The sequence below is a fragment of the Balearica regulorum genome, chromosome 2 (genome assembly GCF_011004875.1).
Source record: "Balearica regulorum gibbericeps isolate bBalReg1 chromosome 2, bBalReg1.pri, whole genome shotgun sequence".
NCBI lineage: Eukaryota > Metazoa > Chordata > Aves > Gruiformes > Gruidae > Balearica > Balearica regulorum.
In genome coordinates, this window is record NC_046185.1 from 162606185 (window position 1) to 162628437 (window position 22253).

Genomic DNA, 22253 nt, shown 5'->3' on the forward strand with positions numbered 1-22253 from the left:
CTAGCCACAGTATTTCCTAAAGTGGCAGCTACTAAATAGACATTTGAATTCTGAGTTCTGATTAAGCTCCACCTTTATTTTCCTCTTTCCATGCCCTCACAGCCCGTTGTAGGATGAGACTGCATGTACTCAGCTGCTCTGTTTCAGCAACACACATTTTGGAACAAAGATGAGAAAAATGAAAAATACCTGTGGATCTGTCCATTTTTATGCAGGTAGTCCAGTCCCTCCAGCACCTCCTTAAGGATCGTGGCTATGCAGGCTTCATCCAGGACACCAGTCTTGTGTTCTCCTTTGGCCACAATATGCTTTATAATATCCAAAACTGAGCCTAGAGAAAGAGTTAAATACATTAGCTGTTTAAACTAGAAAAATTGATTCACAGCTCAGTGTATTTTATAATCAGTTAGTATACAAGTCCAAGGAATTTATTGGGAGGGGAAGCAACGATGGTCAGGATCACTCAGTAGCTGAAGCCTTTGCTGCAGGAAAACAGACGATGCACGCCTCACACATGTGAGTCTTACAGGGGTGCAGATACTCAAGAGGGGCTGTAAAAATTCCTGAGATCACAAGTAACTGAGAAGTTATTTGAACAAGCCAAAACACAAACTGTACATATACAGGACTCTTGGAAGGTTTTTAAGTAGATACCAACACTACAGCTGTTTTAGTACAGAGTACTGGAGAAGGAGGAGGGGGAAATGGAAAAAGCAGAGGGCTGCCAGCACTCACAAGCTGAAGCCAACAAGCTTGATAAAATTAGACTCTTTTCAGCTCTTATAACTTAAATGCAGAAGAATAGCAAGAAAAATCTAATACATTAAGAGATGACACAGCCCTAGAAGAAAAAAGTAGAAATTATTAAATAGAGAACAAATGAGGATGAATTCTGACAGTAAGTCACTTCTTCGCTGCGTACAAAACTGGAATAGCTTAGATCCTTCCCTCGAAACATCACGCTTAGTCTCTCTCCCAACCATGGTGTGAATTACGTCATCTTGCATGACAAACCACGCTTTATAGAGCAAACCACCTCACTGAATTGCACCCAGGAATAAACGGAATCAATGACTAGTAACACGCCTCTTGTTTTCAGGATATATTGGGTACTGTATTCTTTGTATTTGCATCTAGACAGAAGACAGTCTCCTCAGAACTATATTTTTATTGCTGTAGTATGGGATGTCTAAGCCTGTTTTCCAGGCCTGTGCTATTTAGCACCTTGAAACTTAGGTTTCTATGGTTTAATGACCGGACAGTTAGCTAGTAGGATTTTTACAGCTATGGACACAAAGCAATATCAGCAGTACTGGGAAGTTCTTACAGAATGAGAAAAGCAAGCATGGCTGCAAAGCACAAATTCCAGTCTTGTTTGTCTTTGAACAGTAAGCTTCTAGGGAAAGAACATCTCAGTACTAACTTAGCTGGTTTAAAAGAGCTGAAAGTTCATTCTTCCTAATTTGCAACAACAACAACAACAAAAGAGAATCAAAACATTTTTATATCTGAAGAACAGTAACAGCTGAGAAACTTACTCTTATGAATTTGGTCAATGGAGAAATTACAAGTTCCACCCTGTAAATTCTTGAAGCAAGCAGAAAACTACAAAGGAGGTTTTTGATATTTTCTTTTCATCCTTAAGGTTCAAGTTAATAAAATAAATTTTAAAGAGGGAGAAGTGTTTTGTCAACTATCCTATTGGAATTTCTTGACTGAAACAATCATGCAGATGATAGTTTTTTGCTTAGTAAAGTATTTTACTTTTGGATTCTCACATGAAAGCAAAAAGGCTGCAAGGTTCGAATCCTAACACCATGCAGATAGGCTTGTTTTGCACAATGCGAACTGCACAGGAAACAATTACATGGGTGCACGGTGTCCCCTAGTTTGTGGCATGTGCTGAGTTCATCCAACAGCTTGCTGCAGCCAGGGGAGCCACTATTCCCCACTCTGCCCAGACGCGTGCTTTCCATCTTCTCCGGGCCACCTGCGTCGGTGCTCACAGTGTGCACCAAGCCACCCACTAAATCCAGCAAAAAAATAAACTGAGGGGGGGAAAAAAACCAAAACAAGCTATGTTTGGTTGGTAGTGAGCATAACCTCTTAACAGATGAGTTTCAGAGCCAGTGAAGAAGAGGAGGGGAAGGAGGGAAGAGCACATTTGTGAATGGGGGAAGAAACCCCTTTTGTGAGCAGTGATTAGACCAGCTCCCTGCCTGCCCTGAACAGCACCTCCAGCTTCCTCTTCCCAAAAAAACATTGCTTGGGTTCAAGGTATTTGCAGAGAACACAATCTTTACACAGCAGACACTACCAAAATAGAAAAAAAAAATAAAGAAAATGAAAAAATACAGAAATGAAGTTGCATAACATCCCCCAACATTTTACACAAGAATACTCTTAGCGGTGTTCAGCCTTCCTTTACCCTGAGCATGGAAACACAGTTATCTGAGTGACTTTTGACATGGGTCTTAGTTAGCCAAAGGTTTCACCCAGCCCTAACTCAGGTTGTTTTGACGTCTATCAGACTTCCTGCATGAGAGCAAGATTATCTCTACTGAAGGAAACTGTAAAACCCCAGATGTAAGAGTACGCTCCCCTTCACTGAAATCTTGCCTTTAGTTTCTAGTGTGTAAGAAAAGGATCATCTGTTGTGTGTTATGAGGACTCACCTGGGATTCAGCCTGTCAAGTATTCATATTTTAAAAGTACGTGCTTACAAGCCTCGATGCTTCTTAATTTGGACAAGAATTTTTGTGATACCTAAGAAAAAACCCACCAAAACCCCCATCCACTTACACTGTTCAGGTTTTTCCTCTCAAATGTGCCTTTATCTGGAGAACAAACTGTCACTTGTTTCAAAAGTCCAGTGAAAAATGTGTGGTTCTTCACGTACTCATTTTGTCCTCTTTCCACCCACAGCTCTGTTAGCAGACTTTGTACAAAAATATGTCCCTTCTGCAAAGGGCTCAGGGAACACGAGGAGGCAGATCATATGGTGCTCAAATTGATTCGGTCAAAAAAATCCTGTATTTAGCCAAGTTAGAGGTTGTATTTAACCCAGAAAAGGGGGGTGGGGCTTAGACAGACAAGAGGGCCCGCACAGAACCAGCCTTCATTGTGAAAGGGCTGATTCACACCCATACTGTATCTGCTCCCAGTCCAGCCTGCCACTTTTTAAACACATTTTTCAAAAACCACTTTCACATCAAGATGTTCAAAGAAGTAGAGTCTTCAAGAGAAAAGAGAACAGCTAAAAGGCTATCAGCAAAATACTTAGTTCAGGAAACAGCAGGAAAGCAACCCAAAAGCCACCTTCCTGTTGAAGAAAGTGTTATTCGGATCATCCCCACTCTGCGCAAGGAAAAAAGTTTTGCTACTGGCACCACAACAGAGTAAAGCTGTGATTTTTACATCTCACAGATCAGTAAATTTGGGAGGTATGTACTAACTCCTGACTCAATTGCAACTTCGTAAAGCACAGCACCACGTGATACAAAGAACAAAGCCAAGCTGCATTGCTGTGTACTGATTTGTGCCGCATTCAAAAATCTTCTGGCATTCTGGTTCAGGATGCCTGACATGGAGCAACTGAATACCCAGATCCCCAAACAGAAACCCGTAGCTAAGCACGAAGCTGCTTTGAAAGCAGAAGTCATGGGAATTTCACTACTGAGGGAAAGGCTTCCTGCTAGAAGGTAGATATTGCATTGAATTTATCAGGTTGATGCCGAAATGCTGTCGTTCCCAAGGATCTCGCTTAAGCGTGTGGCACAGTTAGTGGGTAAGAGCTCCACTGCCTTGGGATGTAGACACATTTTCTCACTTACACGAACTGCTTTACACTCGAACAATAGATCGGTAGGCCAGAGCCTCATCCTTAGCCTAAGGGGAAAAGCGACCATATTGCACAAAGTGGCCTGCTCCCGATCCAGCAACATGTTAACTGCCAGAAATTAACTGGAAACTAATTCAGCTGAACTGGAACCAAGAACCAATCTACACAAGAGCATGCACTTTACAAACCCATCATCCTGTTTCAAAACACCAGTGTGATTCCTGATACTGCCAGTTTCTGAGCCAGCTTCCAAACTAGTTTATGAGGAACTGGGGAAGAGCACATCTGAACATAGATGGATCTCTGCTTAAATGTAGAGCACAAAGCTATACTGAAACTATGTACACAAAGAGATTGAACAATTTGCCAGACAAACATCTCCCATAATCTCCCAGAAGATGAGGTTCACGTTGGAAATAAGGTTCCCGCTCTGTATTAGAGAACAGTTACAACATATTCAAGAAAAAAATCCACTACAGTGTCTTTTAAAATTTTTTTTAAAGAAATCTTTGACTCCTCCCTAGAATATAGCTTTTATTTTAGATAATGCTGTGAAATACTCTGGTGGGTATTATACATGGCACAATGTTTGATTACAATAGTTCCCTCCTGATTTTTCTAATCAGAAATGCATGAGTAGAAGGTACAGATTCACAGAACAGGAGGGACAGGCTTAAGTGAGACAGAAATTAAGTTTGGCTGAGACAGACTAGAAAGCTCTTCCAAGCCCAGAAGGGGAAGCATATCAGGAAAAGACAAAACAAGACAGAGAGAAGAGCCAGAACTAGAGCCTAAATGTAAATATAAACAATGCTGCCATTAATAAGGATGTTTAAAGAAGTCTGGTGATGAGCAACTGATCTCAAAGCCCAACAGAAGACAAAAGAGAGGCCATTTAGAGATTGATGTGGAAAAAACGTGGCTATAAACAAATTCCTGCCCATCAAATATACACTGAGCAGCACACCAACAGGAAGCCCGCAAGATATTGTGTAATCAGATAAAGCATTTAGCATTATTTATAAGTCATCGTTAATTAAAGCGTCTCAGTATACTCTGACGTCAACTGCAAACTGTATTACGTCTACTTAGTAAAGCACAATCTCTCAGTGCAAATTGTACAGCAATTAAAAGTTAAGTGGTTTTCCGCTCAAACTCACAAGCTTCCCAGTCTACTCTGAAACCTGCTCATGCGATAGCTCCTACTGACAGCGGAAGTCACCGGGAACTAGCTGTACACAGACTTACCCTCACCCCATAAAACCCAACCTGGAACTACTGTGCATCAAAGACAAAAAAAACCTTTTTCTGGAGTCCTTATTGCTCACACCAGTTCTGCAGACAGACTCATGTCTGTCCAGCTGCACAAACAGATATCCCATTGCTGCCTCCACCCCACCCCAGGACTGAAGAACGGGAGGCCCCACAGTTCACCTTTCCTATTTTGTCATGTCTGATTAGGTCTGACTGCATCCATGGAAGCCAGTTCCAACTTGCCAGAAGCAAGTAGTTGATTTCCACCCATGACAGCAGTATTTCAGCAATGAAGACACAAGAAACCCATAAGCAGACCAATATTCTGAATTTGGAAGAGAGGGATATTCAGTTTTTGTATACCGGCATCAGGCAGACCACTTCCAATGGACTGTCTTGAAAGTAAGTAAACACAGTCCTGTCTTGCGCCCCATACATGTACCCAATAAAATTGTCTCCTTCAACATCCTGTACTACTCCAGTGTTTTCTTCGGCAGCAAAATGAGATTAAACAGTTCGACAGTTCACCACCTCCTAGTTGTGCCAACGCATCTACTTACGAAGCCATACTGTAAATGAGATCACTGCAGTAATCGGTAATCCAGTTTTCCAGGCAGGGTGGAGACCAAGCAGTCAGGAACTTCTGAAACCAGCTTAGCTACTGGAGAAAACTTTTGTGTAATTGCACCCTTGGGGCAAGAAGTCCTAATTGTTCAACTGATTCACTTTTAACAGCAAGCCACCGCAAACATCCATGCTTCCTGTTCCAAATCCTGAGCGCGTTTCTTTGACCTCACCTACATCAGCAAGCACACGTAATGGCATTTAGGAAGCCTGCTTCTGATGTTCCTCCTCAGGAGAGGAAGAAAGTATCCTCCTCACAGTTTGTCAGCCATGCTACTTAATGCTTCAGAGCTTGGGGCTGAAGCGAAGAAAGGTACAAAAACTTGAGCAGAAAGGAAAGCTTGCTTGGAACAAGATTACAGATAAATGCAGGAGCATTACAACTGGAATTTTACATACCCCCAGAGGCAAAAAAAATGTACAGCAGAACTAGTTGCTGTGGGAACCACATCTTGCATATTACAGTATACCTCAAGTGACAGGACAAAGATACAGGATAAGTTAAATGCAAAGAAAAGTCCTTTAAGTTTGTCTGACAAATAGAACAAGAACATTTAATTCTCTTAATTTCCAACCAAAAAAAAAAACCAAACCCAAACACACACCCAAACAGGTAACAGTACCTGTATTGATTTGCCATTTAGAGACCTGGCATAAATAGGCTGGAAAACAGTGCTGGGGATCACTACACCATTCTGTGAGAAGCAAGATCTGCCCCAAACCTGATGGACACTGATGCTGAACATGCTGCATGTCTGAGAACTAGGAGTTGCCAAGATTCACTGCTGCTTCTTTTAAGACATCTCAGCAGAAGCCAGCGGTTTTGGTGAGCCTGATTGTCACTAGAGCCAAGAATTAAATCTGTATCTTGACAGCCTCTGACAAACAGAGGAAGAAAACGCGAAAGAACAGCAGCTGCTTGGATTCAGTATTTCTGGGGCTGAGGAATACAGATATGGCAAAAGAGCATCGAAGGAAAGAACAAGTTATACAAAACAAAGGAAAAGATATCAAAGTAGATTGCTCGATTTCTGGTTTTGAAGTTTCTTCTTAACCCTGGTTAAACCACCTCAGCACAGAAGCAGAGTTAAGGAAACTTCCACTTCTTGCCTCCTTCCCTCTAGAGAACTTCCATGGATGTGTAAGAAATACAACAAGACTAAGGCAAGAACCAAGATAATACAATAAAGGAGGTAAAACAGCCTATTGCAGGTTGAGACTGAAACATTTATAGGGCAAAATCTGAAGACAAGAAAAGCATGAAAAAAAATAGTTTATTACAGCTAGGAGTAGCAATGGATCTACACACTCTGTGTTGTGCAATCATATTGGATGGGGCTTTGGGCAATGTGGTCTAGTGGAGGGTGTCCCTGCCCGCAGCAGGGGGTTTGGAACTAGATGATCTTTGAGGTCCCTTCCAACTCAAACCATTCTGTGATTCTATTCTATGATATACAGTCCCTACCATCTCCCCCTCCTGACTTATTCCCATCCTTAATTCTTTGAAATTAAGTTGCGTCTCCTCAAATAAAATTAAAAATCCTCCTGATGGACTTGAAATAGCATACTTCTCTGCTAACAAAATAATTCAACATAAAAATGAGGCTAAGAACCTGTGGCTTACACTTTGATCACAACTCACTGCTGGAATTAGGAATGGCCAGGTCAGAAATCAACACAGCAGAAGCAGAACAAGATGTCCTATCTCCCTGGTAGAGACCTAAGACTTGCTGTATATATTTGCCTTTTGGTCTGGCTTGTTGAGCTGCTGACCAAGCACTTCATCAGATAATCAAGATCAAAGGCTGAAGAAGATGATTAGATAATCTTAAAAACTTTTGGAAAATAAAAGGCTTAATTATTTCAATATAGCAATGTCCTTAGCAGATTTAATTAGGAGCCTTCAAGAAGGCAAAAGATCCAATAGCCCTATCTGGAAACATTTCAATATTTAAAGGATTTACACGGTTTAAAAATGTTTTGGAGGTCTCATCTGCTGTAGGCTAGGACAGTAAAAATTGTTGTGTGATGTAGCAAGCCACTGCAGACGGCTGTTTCATACGAGCAACTGTTTTGTAGAGTTAGCCACGGCCTCGGGTCACCTGTGAAACAAAAGCTCTTGTTAAAACCAGCAAGAATTTGGAGGAGCAAATCAGTCACAATCAGAAAAAGCACAAGAACAAAAGGACAGCTGCTCCTCTTCCTACTGAACAGCCACGGGAATTAGAGAGCAGGGCTGGGCTTCAGATGGCTTTAAAAAGGCACGAGTAAAATTCACAACATGAGAATGCCAGTGAGGCAAAGAGCAGGTCAGCAGCTGTCTAGAAATAGCCACTGGATTTTAGTTTGGAGTAACGTTGGACTGGGGTGCCAAGTTGACATTGCTAAGCTTAGATCCCTACAAACCCCTTTCGTCAGAAAGGGTCTGAAATTTCTACTGAACAGAAACAGCAGATACTTCACAAATCTACCTCAAGCACACATCACCAGATCTGAAAGAGGGTGTCAGAGTAACCGGACACACCAGCACCTCTTGTCACTACCAGCTGGATATCATCACAGCCACATTTCTGCCATCAGCAACAACTACACTCTACATCTGCTTCAGTGTCAAATCTGCCAGTTCAAACTGCTTTCAGCAGCACCTTCAATCAGCCTGTCTGACTTGGCTCTGATGCAGGTAAGCAGTTTTACGTGTTACTCCGTACCAGTACATTACCTCCTCTCTGGTGATGACTTTCAAAGAGGGAAAACTGTATCTTCCACCAACACAGTACTTGCAAAGAGGAGACAAATAGTTCAGTTTCAGCGACAACACCAGTCAGACAATTAAGCTACTTTTGAGTGCACTGGCTGGCTGCTCAGAGGAGCAAGGCACTTACCAGACAGTAACACTTCATGGACAAGAGGAGTTAGAGACGTGCACATGCCTGAAGAGCTATGATCTCATTGGCATCACGGAGACATGGTGGGCTGGCTCCTATGACTGGACTGTTGGGATGGAAGGATAGAAGCTCTTCAGGACAGACAAGCAGGGGAGACAAGGAGGGGGTGTCCCCCTCTGCCAGTGCCCACCTGGACTGCATGGAGCTCCACCTGGGGATGGGTGAGGAGCCAGAGAGCTGATGGGTCAGGATTAAAGTGAGGGCAGGGACAGGGAACATTATAGTGGGGGTCTGCTACAGGCCACCTGACCAGGAAGACTGAGCAGATAAGGACCTCTATAGACAGATAAGAGCAGCCTAATTAGGCAAATCGTGCCTAACAAATTTGGTGACCTTCTATGATGGGGTTACAGTGTTGCTGGATTAGGGAAGAGCAACTGATGTCATCTACCTGGACTTGAGCAAAGCATTTGACACTGTCCCGCATGACATCCCTGTCTCTAAACTGGAGAGACATGGATTCGACGGATAGACCACTCAGTGGATAAGGAATTGGCTGGACAGTCACACTCAAAGAGTTGCAATGAACGACTCAACGTCCACGTGAAGACCAGTGATTAGTGGCGTTCCTCAGGGATCGGTACTGGGACCAGCACTGTTCAACATCTTTGATGGCGACATGGACAGTGGGATCGAGTGCACCCTCAGCAAGTTTGCCGACAACACCAAGCTGTGTGGTGCGGTCGACACGCTGGAGGGAAGGGATGCCATCCAGAGGGACCCGGACAGGCTCGAGAGGTGGGCCTGTGCGAACCGCATGAAGTTCAACAAAGCCAAGTGCGAGGTCCTGCACGTGTGTCAGGGCAATCCCAAGCACAAATACAGGCTGGGTGGAGAATGGATTGAGAGCAGCCCTGAGGAGAAGGACTTGGGGGTGTTGGTGGATGAGAAGCTCAACATGAGCCAACAGTGTGCACTTGCAGCCCAGAAAGCCAACTGTGTCCTGGGCTGCATCAAAAGCAGCATGACCAGCAGGTCAAGGGAGGGGATTCTGCCCCTTTGCTCTCATGAGACCCCACCTGGAGTACTGCATCTAGCTCTGGGGTCCTCAGTACAAAGACAGACATGGAGCTGTTGGAGTAAGTCCAGAGGAGGCCATGAAGATGATGAGAGGGCTGGAGCTCCTCTCCTGTGAAGACAGGCTGAGAGAGTTGGGCTTGTTCAGCCTGGAGAAGACAAGGCTCCAGGGAGACCTTATAGCACCTTCCAGTACCTAAAGGGGCCTACAGGAAAGCTAGAGAGGGACTGTTTACAAGGGCATGTGGTGATAGGACAAGGGGGACTGGGTTTAAGCTGAAGGAGGGGAGATTTAGATTAGATATTAGGAAGAAATTGTTCCCTGTGAGGGTGGTGAGGCACTGGAACAGGTTGCCCAGAGAAGCTGTGGCTGCCCCCTCCCTGGCAGTGTTCAAGGCCAGGTTGGATGGGGCTTTGGGCAACGTGGGCTAGTGGAGGGTGTCCCTGCCCATGGTGGGGGGGGTGTGTGTGTGTGGGGTGGAACTAGATGATATTTGAGGTCCTTTCCAACCCAAACCAGTCTATGATTACAGTATTTTCCCTTAGAGACATTTCTAAAATACTTGCATATGTGACTAGGTTAAGGTTTCAACAAAATGACTGCAACCAGAAAATAAATTAAACTTCAATTACCAAAAAAAATAAATAAAGGCTTGCAATACAGAGTGGTCTGTCTTGTGGGCTGTTTATCAAAGTAATAAGGTTAGTCTAAGTAGGCTGAAATTAAAACTAGTTTCAATCTGAAAACACATGCCAGCATACACTGACACTGATGGAAGAGAAGCAATAAGATTCTGAACTTTTACCCAGAAGAAACTCTCAAGCACAAAAGCCACCATCAAGATACAGAACAGACATCAAAACAGATTTGATATGTGCTTACTGAGATGTACAAGTCTCAGTCCATGCTCTCTGAATAATTAGATGGAATGAAAGAGTTAGGCTGCACCCTAGGTTTGTTTTTCTTTTTTTCCCCCCCCCTTTCTGGTTTATAAAAACAGCTTAAATGTTTTTCCTGTTGAGAAACTCAGATCATTATTTTTCCCCACTGGATGACAGATGACCACAAAACTAGCCACTTTATTACTGATAAGAAGTAAGCTGAAAGGAATGAGAATCAGTTTTTAAAGTGTCTCTTATTACATAAATCACTCAGCCCAAAACCAACTGGCAATAGTCTCATTAAAAGTGAATGAAAAAGCTCTTCAGTCAGAAGGCTTCAATACACAAGTTTCTTCTCCCATCCTCTCAAGACTGTCCTGTAGAATTTGCCTACGAGATCTAAAATCAGATTGCTGAAGTATCACCATGAAAAAAAGCATAAAGTAAAAACAGCTGAAAAACCCCTCAGGTACCTTCCTGCATAAAAAGTACTGACAGGTCATTCTCAAAGTTTTTCCTTCTATTTTAGCAATTCTCTCAGCTCCCAAATGCTTCGTTTGAAGTGAGAAAATTTAACACTGGATTACAGAAGTGTTGAGGGGGGATTACATACATCCATCTTTTCTTGTATGACCCTAGTCTTCAACATATGCAACAGAGTAAGAAGCAGTGAGATTGCTTTACTGAAAGTACACTATTAATGCCAGAGCTGCACATGGGTCAATTATCAGTCTGTATAATGTAGAAGTCCATTCAAAGTGAACATTAAATAACAAACAGGTCATCATTCACACCAAGAAGCTGGTTCTGAAGCAATGATTATTTTTCCAGAAATTTTCTAGTCCCATCTTTACATTTGTGGTACCTTAGGAGTCTGATTTTTTTCCCAGCTTTATACAAAAAACAGACACAAAAATGAAGACAAACAGAAGCAATATGTAGCTGTTCAAGGATAAGCCTAATCCTGACTTGGTTCTGACAGAAAATACTAGTTAAGGCAGCTCCTTTTCTTCAAAGGGATTATGTACTCTCCTGAAAAAGGCCAAGAACATCGCTGCTGTCTCTCCTGCACCCCTGAAATGCCATTTCCTCATGTTGTGGAAACTTTCCTATAGATACACTTTTTATACTTACAGCCAAACTACTTGCAGTAGGTTGGCAGGGGATTCTTTTCTACACCCAAACAGCCAGACCTTTAATGACCTGTTACATGTCCGTCCAAGAAAAGGGGGGGTATTGCTTAATGACACATGAGCACATGAGATATTAAAAACCCTTTAAGACAGACTTAAATTGGCATGAAATTTGATTGCCCCCAAGAGAACTGCTAAAATTCTCCAAAGATCTTCAAAGACACATGTTTTATGGTCATTGTCAAGCTCTTGTGGAAAAAGCCAACAGGTTTAGCCAGATTTTTCCACATCATCTTCCGGCATTTTACAGTCTCCATTATTAAGCCAAGAACAGAGAAGCCAAGAAGTTTTTTTAAAAAGCAAGAAAGCAGTTGGGGTTTTTTTTTCAGCTTTCAATTCCTTTTCGCTAGGGTGCCAGGAAAATCAAGTCTTCCTAAAGACAGGCCTAAGATTTAGCAACAGTCCTCTGTGTTATCATCCAGAATTTGATTCCTTTTCTTGTCTTGACTGTAACTTAAACAGGGATCCTGGAAAATATTATGACATCAAATTAAGCATTACTGATAAGAAGTTTTCAAACTGTCTCTCAAAAAAACCAAACCACACAAAAAAACAAACAAACCTGCTTCTCCAGTGTCTGAGAGGATAAATCCAGAACGGGGAAAGTTTCCCTGGCTGTAATTTGTAATTGCCTGAAGTATTCTCAGTTATTTTGTCTACTAGAACAAGTGGGCAAAGTAATACAAGCTCTGAGGACTGACACTATAGAAATCAAGCTGCACCTACACTGATGTTCTCCCTTTCTAAGGCCACACCACTGACATTATAGGAGTAGCTCTGCCCAAAATAGAGGTGATTTACAGTTCCTCACAAAGGCAGCCAACATGTAAATAAGTTGAAGTATTCATAGATTGGCTGGTTGCCAGCAAGCCATCAGCACAAAGCAGGCCTCCAAGCTGCAATTGAGAAAAAAGAAGCCAGCCTTGCAAGAGGAGTTGCAATTCTCACAATAAAGCTAGTGGAAATGGTTGGGCTCGGCAGAGTTAGTTGCACACTTCTCTAGTTCAAAAACTTATCTTAGGCTTACAGAGCAAGATAAAGAAACTTTTGTTAACATGACCTGAGAAGCATCTGTTCAGATCCATCATTTGAGAAGACAGTGAGATTTATTTCCTGGAAGTTTTGGACAGTTTCAACTACTGCATCAGCACTTAAGTCTCTCTTGTCAATGTCTGAAGTCATACGCTCCAGTTTTCAAATACTCCAATGAGTCATTCAGCAAACACATACAAAATAACTCCATGGAATACTGTCAAATACGCAAAATTGAAGGGGGGAGGAAGTTAGCACATTTAGGTATTACTACTGATGTACATAACATGAGAAGCTATTCCTGAGCTGAATGGGTTGAAGTTAAATATTGTTATTCAAATATCTCAATTCACAAGGGGGAAGCTTAGGAGGAAAGCAAGGGAAAGGGTTTTGCAAGGAGACAACTTTTTACATTGCCCTTTAGGGTAAAGAAATTGGACCACTCACCTCCACTAAGTAACTTCATCACCAGCCAAAGCTCATCTTTCACCACGAACGACGTGTAGTAAGATACAATGTTGGGGTGATGGCACTGACTCATGGCTTGAATTTCTTTCTGTAGGGAAAAATAAAGCATTAGCAGTTGGATCCAGTGATTATTATTCCTTGGGCACAGAAGTTATCTTCCTCAAGACACAATCTTCAAAGAGAGTGTGAAGAAAAAGGATACCTAGAAGCTAAACACAGAAAGTCCAGGAATACTCTTAACACTCAGCCTGCATCATACATGGGCCCATAGGTATTTTAGAGTGCTCTTCCTGTTTGTCTAGACGAAAGAAAAGAGTTGACCAAAACCCCCTTGGCAAGGACAACAAAGTGGTCATAACTGAAGCACCTGCATGCAGCTATAATATAATATTCCCCAAAATTCACACCAGTTTGTTACCCAAGAAGTTCACACTGACTCCTCCTTGCAGTGAGACATTACACAACAGATGCTTAATCAGTTGAAGACTATAATTTGGATGAGAAAGGGAAATATTTGCCTTGGGGGAAAAAAAGGCCTCTTATTCCTAATGTTTCTTCCCAGCAGGAAAGCAGATGGCTTAGCTCAATCAGGTTGAAGGCACAAAGGACAGCTAAATCTTTTGTCATACTGGAAGAAAAGGGAACCTAGTTTGAGATTAGAAAGTGGTTAGCTACTACAGATGGAGTATGAAATATGCTCAGATACTAAATTGTTTGAGTTTTGACCATGCTTATTCTTAGATTTGATTATTGGTTAAGGGTTGAGGTTTTCCACGTTACATGAGGAACACTACAACAGAAAACATTGACTGATTTTTCATTATGCAAGCACAAATCACCAGTTTGGACAGAAAGCCTTGCAGTTTCTTGATTGTCCATAGACAAAAGCCATCCATTAAGCCCAGTCTGGCACCCTGCACTACATCCAGCCAGGCCTCTACTTCAGCCAAGCCCCCCAGCCTGTCGAGTCGTACCCTCCAGCATCACCTATGCCAGACACTCATCCTCTCATACACTGAGCTTCTGCTCTCAGCTAAAATATTCCTTCACTGAACACGTGGATGCCCTGTATTTTCCGAAGGTTTAATCACCGCTTACTGTCAGCCCCCTCGCCATGACACCGACCCAGCTGAGCACCATAGTCCCAAACACACAAGGAAAAAGGAGAGCAAGGGCTCTTCACACTTGGATCCTTTCCTTCCTCTAAGCACAGGACCTCCCTGGTAACAAAGCACAAGAGAAAGCTCTGAGAAGGACTCACCCATGTCTATGACACTCCAAGGATGCAGCATATTCTTCTCTTGCTCATTTACAAAGCTCTGCTTGTGACTGAGCACAGCGTAAAAGCATGCTGCTTCCCCCCTTGGCAAGGGTTTAGCTGGCAATCACAGCTACAAAGAAACAGGCTAATGTTGATTTATCCACTTTAATACTGCTTTACAGGGAGTAGGTGCATTTGAGGAATCAAGCACAATTGGTTCCTCTTTCTGCTTCCCCAGAAGAGGCACCAACTTTCCAGGAAACTCCAATAAGCAGATTAAAGAAGAATCTGTCTAAACAGGAAAGGATATTTGAAGAGTGGGGAGTAGGCTATTCATCTCAGTATAGCCTACCCGTTGACTAAAAACCACTCCATGAAAATAAATACAGCCTGAAACAATATCCTCTGCTTACTCTGACAGCTCCAGCTCCCTTCCTTGCAAACACTCGCTTGTGTCAAGCTATTTTTCAAAAAGGAAATAAATCAGCACCTTTGGAGTTTTCTAATGCCTTCTAGTTAGGTTTCTTTGCCATGCCGAAAAATCTCTCGACAGACAAAGCTGGCAACAAAAATGTTCTTTTTACTTCCCTGCTTCAAATTTCTACCAGGGGACGGATGAGAACTGGGGCCCTGGATAACACAGGTCAGATTCAGTGACTGGTTGTGCCCCGTCATATTCTTTGCACAAAACCCAGCTGGTTGGGAAGCTCTGGGCTGCTGTCTGTGAAAAGTGCAACATTTCATTCACACAACCTTTCCAAAACTCAACTCATTGAGCTCAGTTTTAAACTCATTTACTTACCCTGGGATCTTTTTTAGACTTGCTCAGAGCACTGGACTGAGCTCCTAATTAAGGGATCCATAAACCTGACGCTGTCTTGGCCCTTGAGCCTGAAATTAGCATTCAACCTAAGGCTTCAAATTCATTTTACAAATTTATTTTTTTTTGAAACATGCAAGCAAATCCAGGTACCTAAATTCTCTTTGACAAAAACTCACACGTCCAGAAGCGGCACCAGAGGAAATGCAGGTGGAAAGCGGCAAGCAGGATGCTGACTAGTTAATCATCACATCAGTCAGACCTGCCCCAAACCCACCAGTCTCAGAAATGATCTAGAGGAGCTGTTTTTATCTTTTCTTAGCTAGACCACTCAAAATATTTTGAGCCAGCTCCCTGGGAGATCAAGAGAGTAGTACAAGAAATACACACAAATGCTGCATGTTTTATATATATTAGTGTATCCCACTGGAATTCAGGAGACAGTGAAACAAAGTCTGGACCAAGTTTACTTAACAGCCTAGACCTGGATCAGATATTTGCCAGTTGAGCAGCTCTGTACTACAGCACTTTGCAGGCATTCCATGATGCTTAGTTACTATTTTATTATTTTCCAAGAACTTCCTCTCATGCACAACCATATTCTGTTCCACAGGCTGGGAAACATAGTTTAAAAAAAATATGGCGAAAGTCTGTCATAAGCTTTGGTGCACAGAGAGGAAAAGGGATAATAATTGCAAGTCTGATCTATGCAATTAAACACCTCCATCAGCTAGTGGATGTGTAACAGAGAGCATACAATTGTTTTAACTGATCATGGCAAATCACAGTGGGCTTTACAGTTAAAACGCTTCTTTGCATAATTGAAACCAAGCCAATTCTGTTGTATGTACAACAGTCGGTGCTACGGCAGAACAAGTGCAAGGGCTGAAGAGCTGTAGTTAAGGCAGGAATCCCAGTCAAGGGTCACCAGGGAGCTCTGCTCAAGAGCATACTTACAGAAAGAGGGAGCAGGAGGAGATAAAACGCACCAACAGCCCTTCTGTGTGTAGTAAGCGCAGCTTTAATACGATTTCCAGAGTTTTTCGGAGAGTTTGCTGCTCTTCAAACACAACACAGTCATAGCAGGCAAGGATTTCTTGTCCCTATCTCCTCCCTAACAAGACTGTTATCCCCAAATTACACCAAGAAGAAATAAAGGATTACAACTGTGCTCCCCTCACATTCACTAACATCAACACCCTACTGAAAGACTCCTAATAAAAATCTCAGCAATTTCTACCCCTCTGTAATAATGTCAGTGCTAAACATCAAAATTTATATACAAGTTTTAAGCTGGAAATGTTGCTTCATTTCTACTCTGTCAACAGTCGTGGGTGACAGACCGCTCAAACCATCCACAGATCCAGTGGATGGCAGACAGCTCTACCATCCGACTGCTTATGCGCAGACACCCCTCACGCTAGATGGCTTCAGTTACGAGACACAGCCTTACTGCCAGCCCCCATTTCAAGATCCATAAATTACACTGCCTTCTGCTCAGCTATGGAGAATGAATTACCGATAAAAACATGTCTAGACACAGGCGATGGTTTGGAGATGGTTACATGCTCACCCTGGGCTAGATATTAAAAATATCTGCACTGTCAAATATGAAAAGCAAAGTGACTGGGATTAGCTATAAAGGCCTCCATATCTTCCATTAAGGGTTCTGACAAATGTTTTTGGTACTTCTGCGGGCAATAAAAGAAGCATTTCAAGGCTTCTGAAACACTAATAAAACTGCTGTGAAGTATAATTTAGAATCATAAGAAACCTCTTAGTCTCCTGTAAGTCAGGCATACTTCTGGAGATCTGCTATTTTAGAAATGTGTTTATTTGCCCACTGACATACAACTGAAGTTGGAGTTAATAGGAGCAGAGATACAAAGCAGGTAAGGCAGTATTTAAGCTACTAGCTGACATTTCTTACCGGTATTTTCTGTTCACATCATCACCTTCTACTGTCTGTGTTTATCTGCCCCTGAGGCATGTTTCAAAGACACTTGCTCTCAAATACAAGCATGAAAATCATGCTTTATTTAGTTTTACTTCCTACATGTTGACATGAACTCAAGAGATACAACACAGCAGCAGTCTGCTTTTATGTGGCTACCTGCAACTTCAGAGGAATCCAGAAAGCTGTCAGCTTGGCTACCCCTATTCAAAGGCAACCACGACCATAAGAGAATTGGGGAGGGAAAGCACGCCCAGGTTGAAATATCAAAGCAGGTCAGATGTGATCTCCCCCTTGAATGCACCAATGCTCCAACTATGGCTGGCAAAGAACTTCTCTCTCAGCTGAAATCTCGAGTCACAAGGCATTAAAGCTCCTCTTCATCCTTTTAAAGCAGGATTTAGAGCTCTGGTCCGACAGGCAGCCATAACTGTTCAAATTCTGCTCCAAGTGAAAGCTTAACGGTTTAACTAAAAGACTGTAAAATTGAGAATATTAATTCATTCCCCTTTTTAAACATCAGTATTAAAAAAACCCACCATATTCTTTCTCCTACCACAATCAACTTGAGACACATTTTTTGGAAGGAGATTGAGAAGGAGCACAGAGCTCAAAATCAAAGGTTATAGATCCAACTTCCATGTCCAGATTGTCCAGTTCAGTTCCTTACCTCAAGATAGCTACAGGATGGCTAAAGGAGATAGACTGGCACAATTAAAAGGGGGTTAAAATAGCCCATTCAGAGCAACAGCAGAAAAGAAATAATTCTGAAAGGGGTAAAGTTTTCATACATAAATTAATCTTAGGTGATGGGAATAAACCATTCCCGTGGCAAGTGATTCAGTGGTTGCCCATTGCAACGGCTGTTTCTCAGTATGATTCAGTGGTTGTTCTCTCTTTCAATGTCTGCAGTATTAGTGACAACATACTGAAGGAGGCAGATGGTTAAACTGTTAGGGTGTAGCAATTCATACGCTCCCATTTGTTATTGGTTTCAGCCACACAGCAAATAGGCAAGTGACTGACTCATCTCACAGGTACAAGGGAAGCCAGCTTTACCCACTTTGCCAACTAACGCACCACTGACCCTTACAGTTGTTCAGATCAATACCCAGTGTTTACAGTTTGACAATGCCTTAAATTTGTGATTAATACACACAGTTGTTTGCAAACTCTAAAATAATTTACACGCACCTTCTCATGTTCATCCAGTCCAAGTGAAGGACCACTTTCAACCAGTGCAGTAATTAAGATTTCTGTTGTTGGTGCTTTGAGGGGAAAAAAAAAAATACAACCAGGCTGTACACGGCTTAGGTTTAAGTCTCCTGTAAAGCTGCAATCCCATCATGCAAGAAAACACGTAACACAGCATATCAAATAACCGTGCAGAAGCCATGTATTATACATTGGCCACTCTGGCATTGACACATGGGGACTTTTTCCCCTGCAGCAAGTGTAAAGGTCCTCAGGACTGGAAATGGAATTATAATGGCAATTCCTATAAGATGACAGACACAGATGAAACGTCTGTACTACTTCTACAGCAGTCTGCTGCTTTGTTCCCCAACAACCTTATCGTCTGGTTAATCCACTTGTAGGAACTACTCTGTCAGATCAAAGCCAGTTCAATATCCTGTCCAAGTCTTCAAAAGAAGGTGTGAAACCCTATAACAAGCAGTTACACAATTGTCTGCCCAGAGGGAAGACTTCTGACTAAGCCTGGGCAGTTAACAGTTGGCTTATGCTTTAAACCAGGGGAGTTCCTAATCCTGTTTTTAAATCCTATTTAATTTAACCTTCTCAACTATAGGTTGATTTATTTAATCTCATGCAATGTTTGATCTCCGTATTATTGGCAGCAAGCTCCACAGGTTAATTCCATGAAATTCAAAAGGACATTCCTTTTAACTGCAGTTAAAGTTGTTCCCTCAGCTTCTGTAACTGGCCTCTGACCATAGCAGTGGAAGAGTAGTACCTTCACTTCACTCCTCTTATGTGTAGACTTGTAGTCTCTGGACTGGAAAGAGTTTGCAGTCTCTTCCTAGGAGCAGCAATAACAGATTCAGGAAGAAGTGTGGGCAATATATCTCCTGTTAAGTCACCCTTAGGGACTAAACAGGCAGCAGTTCCTCCCAGCTGAGAAAGCCCAATGTGAAATACCCCATAGCTTATGTTCCCCTCTCTGCCTTTCAACATTCCTACTAACTGCTAATCTGACAACCTACATCATCTGCTACTCAAAGCATGGAAGAAAAAACCCATCTGGATGAAAGAAAGCTAACTCAGCTTTAATCGCATGAAAATGGAGTTTGCTGGACAGAGGGGAGATTTAAGACCTTTTAAATCAATAATTCTTTAAAAAAAAAAAAAGGAAACACTTATGTAAGAACAAAGTTTGAGGCATGGTTATTTTGAGGCAGACATCATACCACTGTGTTTCAAGGACTGGCAACAGCAGCAATGCAACCAGCATCCCACAAAGCCAAGGAGAGGTAAGAGCAAAACATCACAGTGAACCGTGTCCAGCTGTGAAATACACCACATGAGCAGACTGTTTTCAAACATACAGAAATGCTGCATAAGTTTAATTATTGTGGGTTGCACGACAAGGAAGAATTGGAACTTAAATAACAAATAAATAAATAAGTCCAAGACCAGTTGTAGACTGGTTGTGTTGTATTTGACCACCTCTGCTTACAGTCCACTTCCAGTCACACCAGTGAGCAAAAATCCTAAGTTATATTGTACTTCCTTTCCAGCTGAAGCCCACAGGCCTCCTAGGAAAGATCAGGGAGCACTGAAAAGCATACAGGGAAAAAGATAAAAATCAAGCACTGAAATTAAATTCCTGGCTAAAATCACCTAATTCAGTACCTGGGCTAGAAAGAGCCACGTCTCTGCACTGCATTGTTCCTGCCTGTCTACGTTCTTTATGACAATTACCACTTCTGCTGAAGAGCTGAATGCCCTCAACTTGGTTTGCTCACAATGCAACAAAAATCTGTCCTTCCTACATTTCCATACTCTGTAGCAGCAATAAATTAATCCATTGCATTAACCTAGAATGTCAGGTAGCATTTGAAAAGTATGCAGGTTGTTCCTGACCACCCACACAGCTCAAGTCTATGTCAAGATACAAGGATCAAGATCAATACCTTTAACAAGCCAAGTCATACTACTTAATCACCCTAAGCATGACATCTCCACAAGCTAGGAGATGCTCACAGATTCCCCAGCCTCTGGGCACCTACTGCTATAGAAGCTTAAAGGAAGCTCAAAGTCACTCATCCATTCAGCTAGTAATAAAGCACTTACTGTGAATTTCCTAACCCCACTCCAAAGTAACCTTCCTCTTCTCCTCCATCCCAAGAAATAGAAGCACCAGCCCCTAAGCAGCATGGACATTGAAAGAGTTGTAGAAGAAACGAGTCATTCTCATTGATGGCAGAACTGGTTGCCACTCTCCCTACCCTCTCTCAAGCAAATGTGACACTGTTTTACTCTCTTTGCTAGGCAGATTCTGGGAATAAACAAGCTTCCTTCAATAGAGAAGTCTATGGGCCTTCTATAAAAAAAAAAAAAAAAGAGAATTTAAGTATAATTTTCCCCTTTACTATCCCATTGCCTGATGACTGGGCAGTGCTGTAACACAAGAGCATTGTCCTGACCCCAGACAATACAAAGTTTACCGTAAGCTGACTATTGTGCTCAGTTACCTTCAGCACAATAGAAAGATAATGGATCAAATGAAAGCCCAAGTTCATGTTTTGAACTGCATTGGGGAAGAGGAGAAAGCGAGAAGGGGGCATTACATACCCCAGTATGAACTCATCATACTTCTCTTTGCACTTGCTTCTTAAAATCACCGTAATCTGCAAGGACTTACATTTATGTTTTTTGGAAGAAAAAAAACCCAACACAATCCTGCAATAACAAGTAGTTGCTCAAAAAAGGTAATTAAACTGATAGGGGAAACTGCCAAGAAGGGAGACTACAAGACTGAAAAGCTCGAGAATATTTATGTTGGGGAAGAAGCAAACATAGAGACAAGATAAAAAGTAGGTAATGCAAGAGCACAGAGCAGGGAAATCAGGAACTTCCATCCTTTTGGCTCTTACACTGGGAGATGACATGGATTAAACTGACAAATTCAGAACAAACCCAGGGAAAACACTTTTTCAAGCGACACGTCTACCTTGGTGACGACCACTGCCCCAGGAAGCTGCTACAGCTCAGAACCATCCTCTTCCTCCATCCACCTGTTCATGACTTGAAGTTCAAGAATATCTATAGTTGCATTTTTAAAGAGCTTTCAAAAACAAATTAAGATATCAGCTTAAATCTGGATAAGTAAAGTCTGGACCTGTAGCAGTTAACAAGAACTCGTCTGGGGAGAGATTATCCCAAAATTGCCCAGAGGTTGACTCCAGCACTTTCCTCTGATATATCAGACACTAATCACGTACCCCATGCTCCTTAAGTCACGTACAAGTTTTCTAGAGGGGCTACAGACTTTGGGAGTACAACTAAAGACATGGTACAGAAGGTTATTTCAAAGATCAGGTTAATAATCTGCCTTCTGGGGTACGCAGAAAAGGAGCAGAACCACTCACAGGCTACCACATCTGAGTACGAAAAGGAAGACCTTAAACCAGTTGAGGAATTGACTGATTTTGGCTGGAGAACAGTTATCTTCAGGTTCCCTCTACATTTTTGCACAGTCTCCTGGCCTAATGTCTCACTATTAAAGCAGTTATTTTTGTAGGCCATGTCCAAATTTGTCAGTTGGAGCCACTTAACGCCTGCGTTGCTGTCTATAAAATGCTACAAGTCATGAAAAATCTGTTTAGTGACAGCAGGTATGGAAAGACCTCAATTTCCTGTCTTCATCCCAGACATTAATGAACAGTATTTGCCACATGAATGTTTGCCTTCACAACAGACCTACACACAAGTCTACAA

The 22253-nt window shown here is 42.2% G+C and overlaps 1 protein-coding gene across 1 annotated transcript in view; it reads right to left on the reverse strand.

The window, feature by feature from the left end:
- The window catches only part of OXSR1 (oxidative stress responsive kinase 1), a 96093-nt gene that overhangs the window by 52462 nt on the left and 21378 nt on the right, over positions 1-22253 (reverse strand). Inside the window, exons 3-4 of the mRNA XM_075746743.1 lie at positions 13236-13344; positions 190-331 (exon numbers count right to left, since the gene is read on the reverse strand). Of these exons, the coding sequence (XP_075602858.1) occupies positions 190-331; positions 13236-13344 (251 nt within the window). The remainder of the gene's footprint in view (positions 1-189; positions 332-13235; positions 13345-22253) is intronic.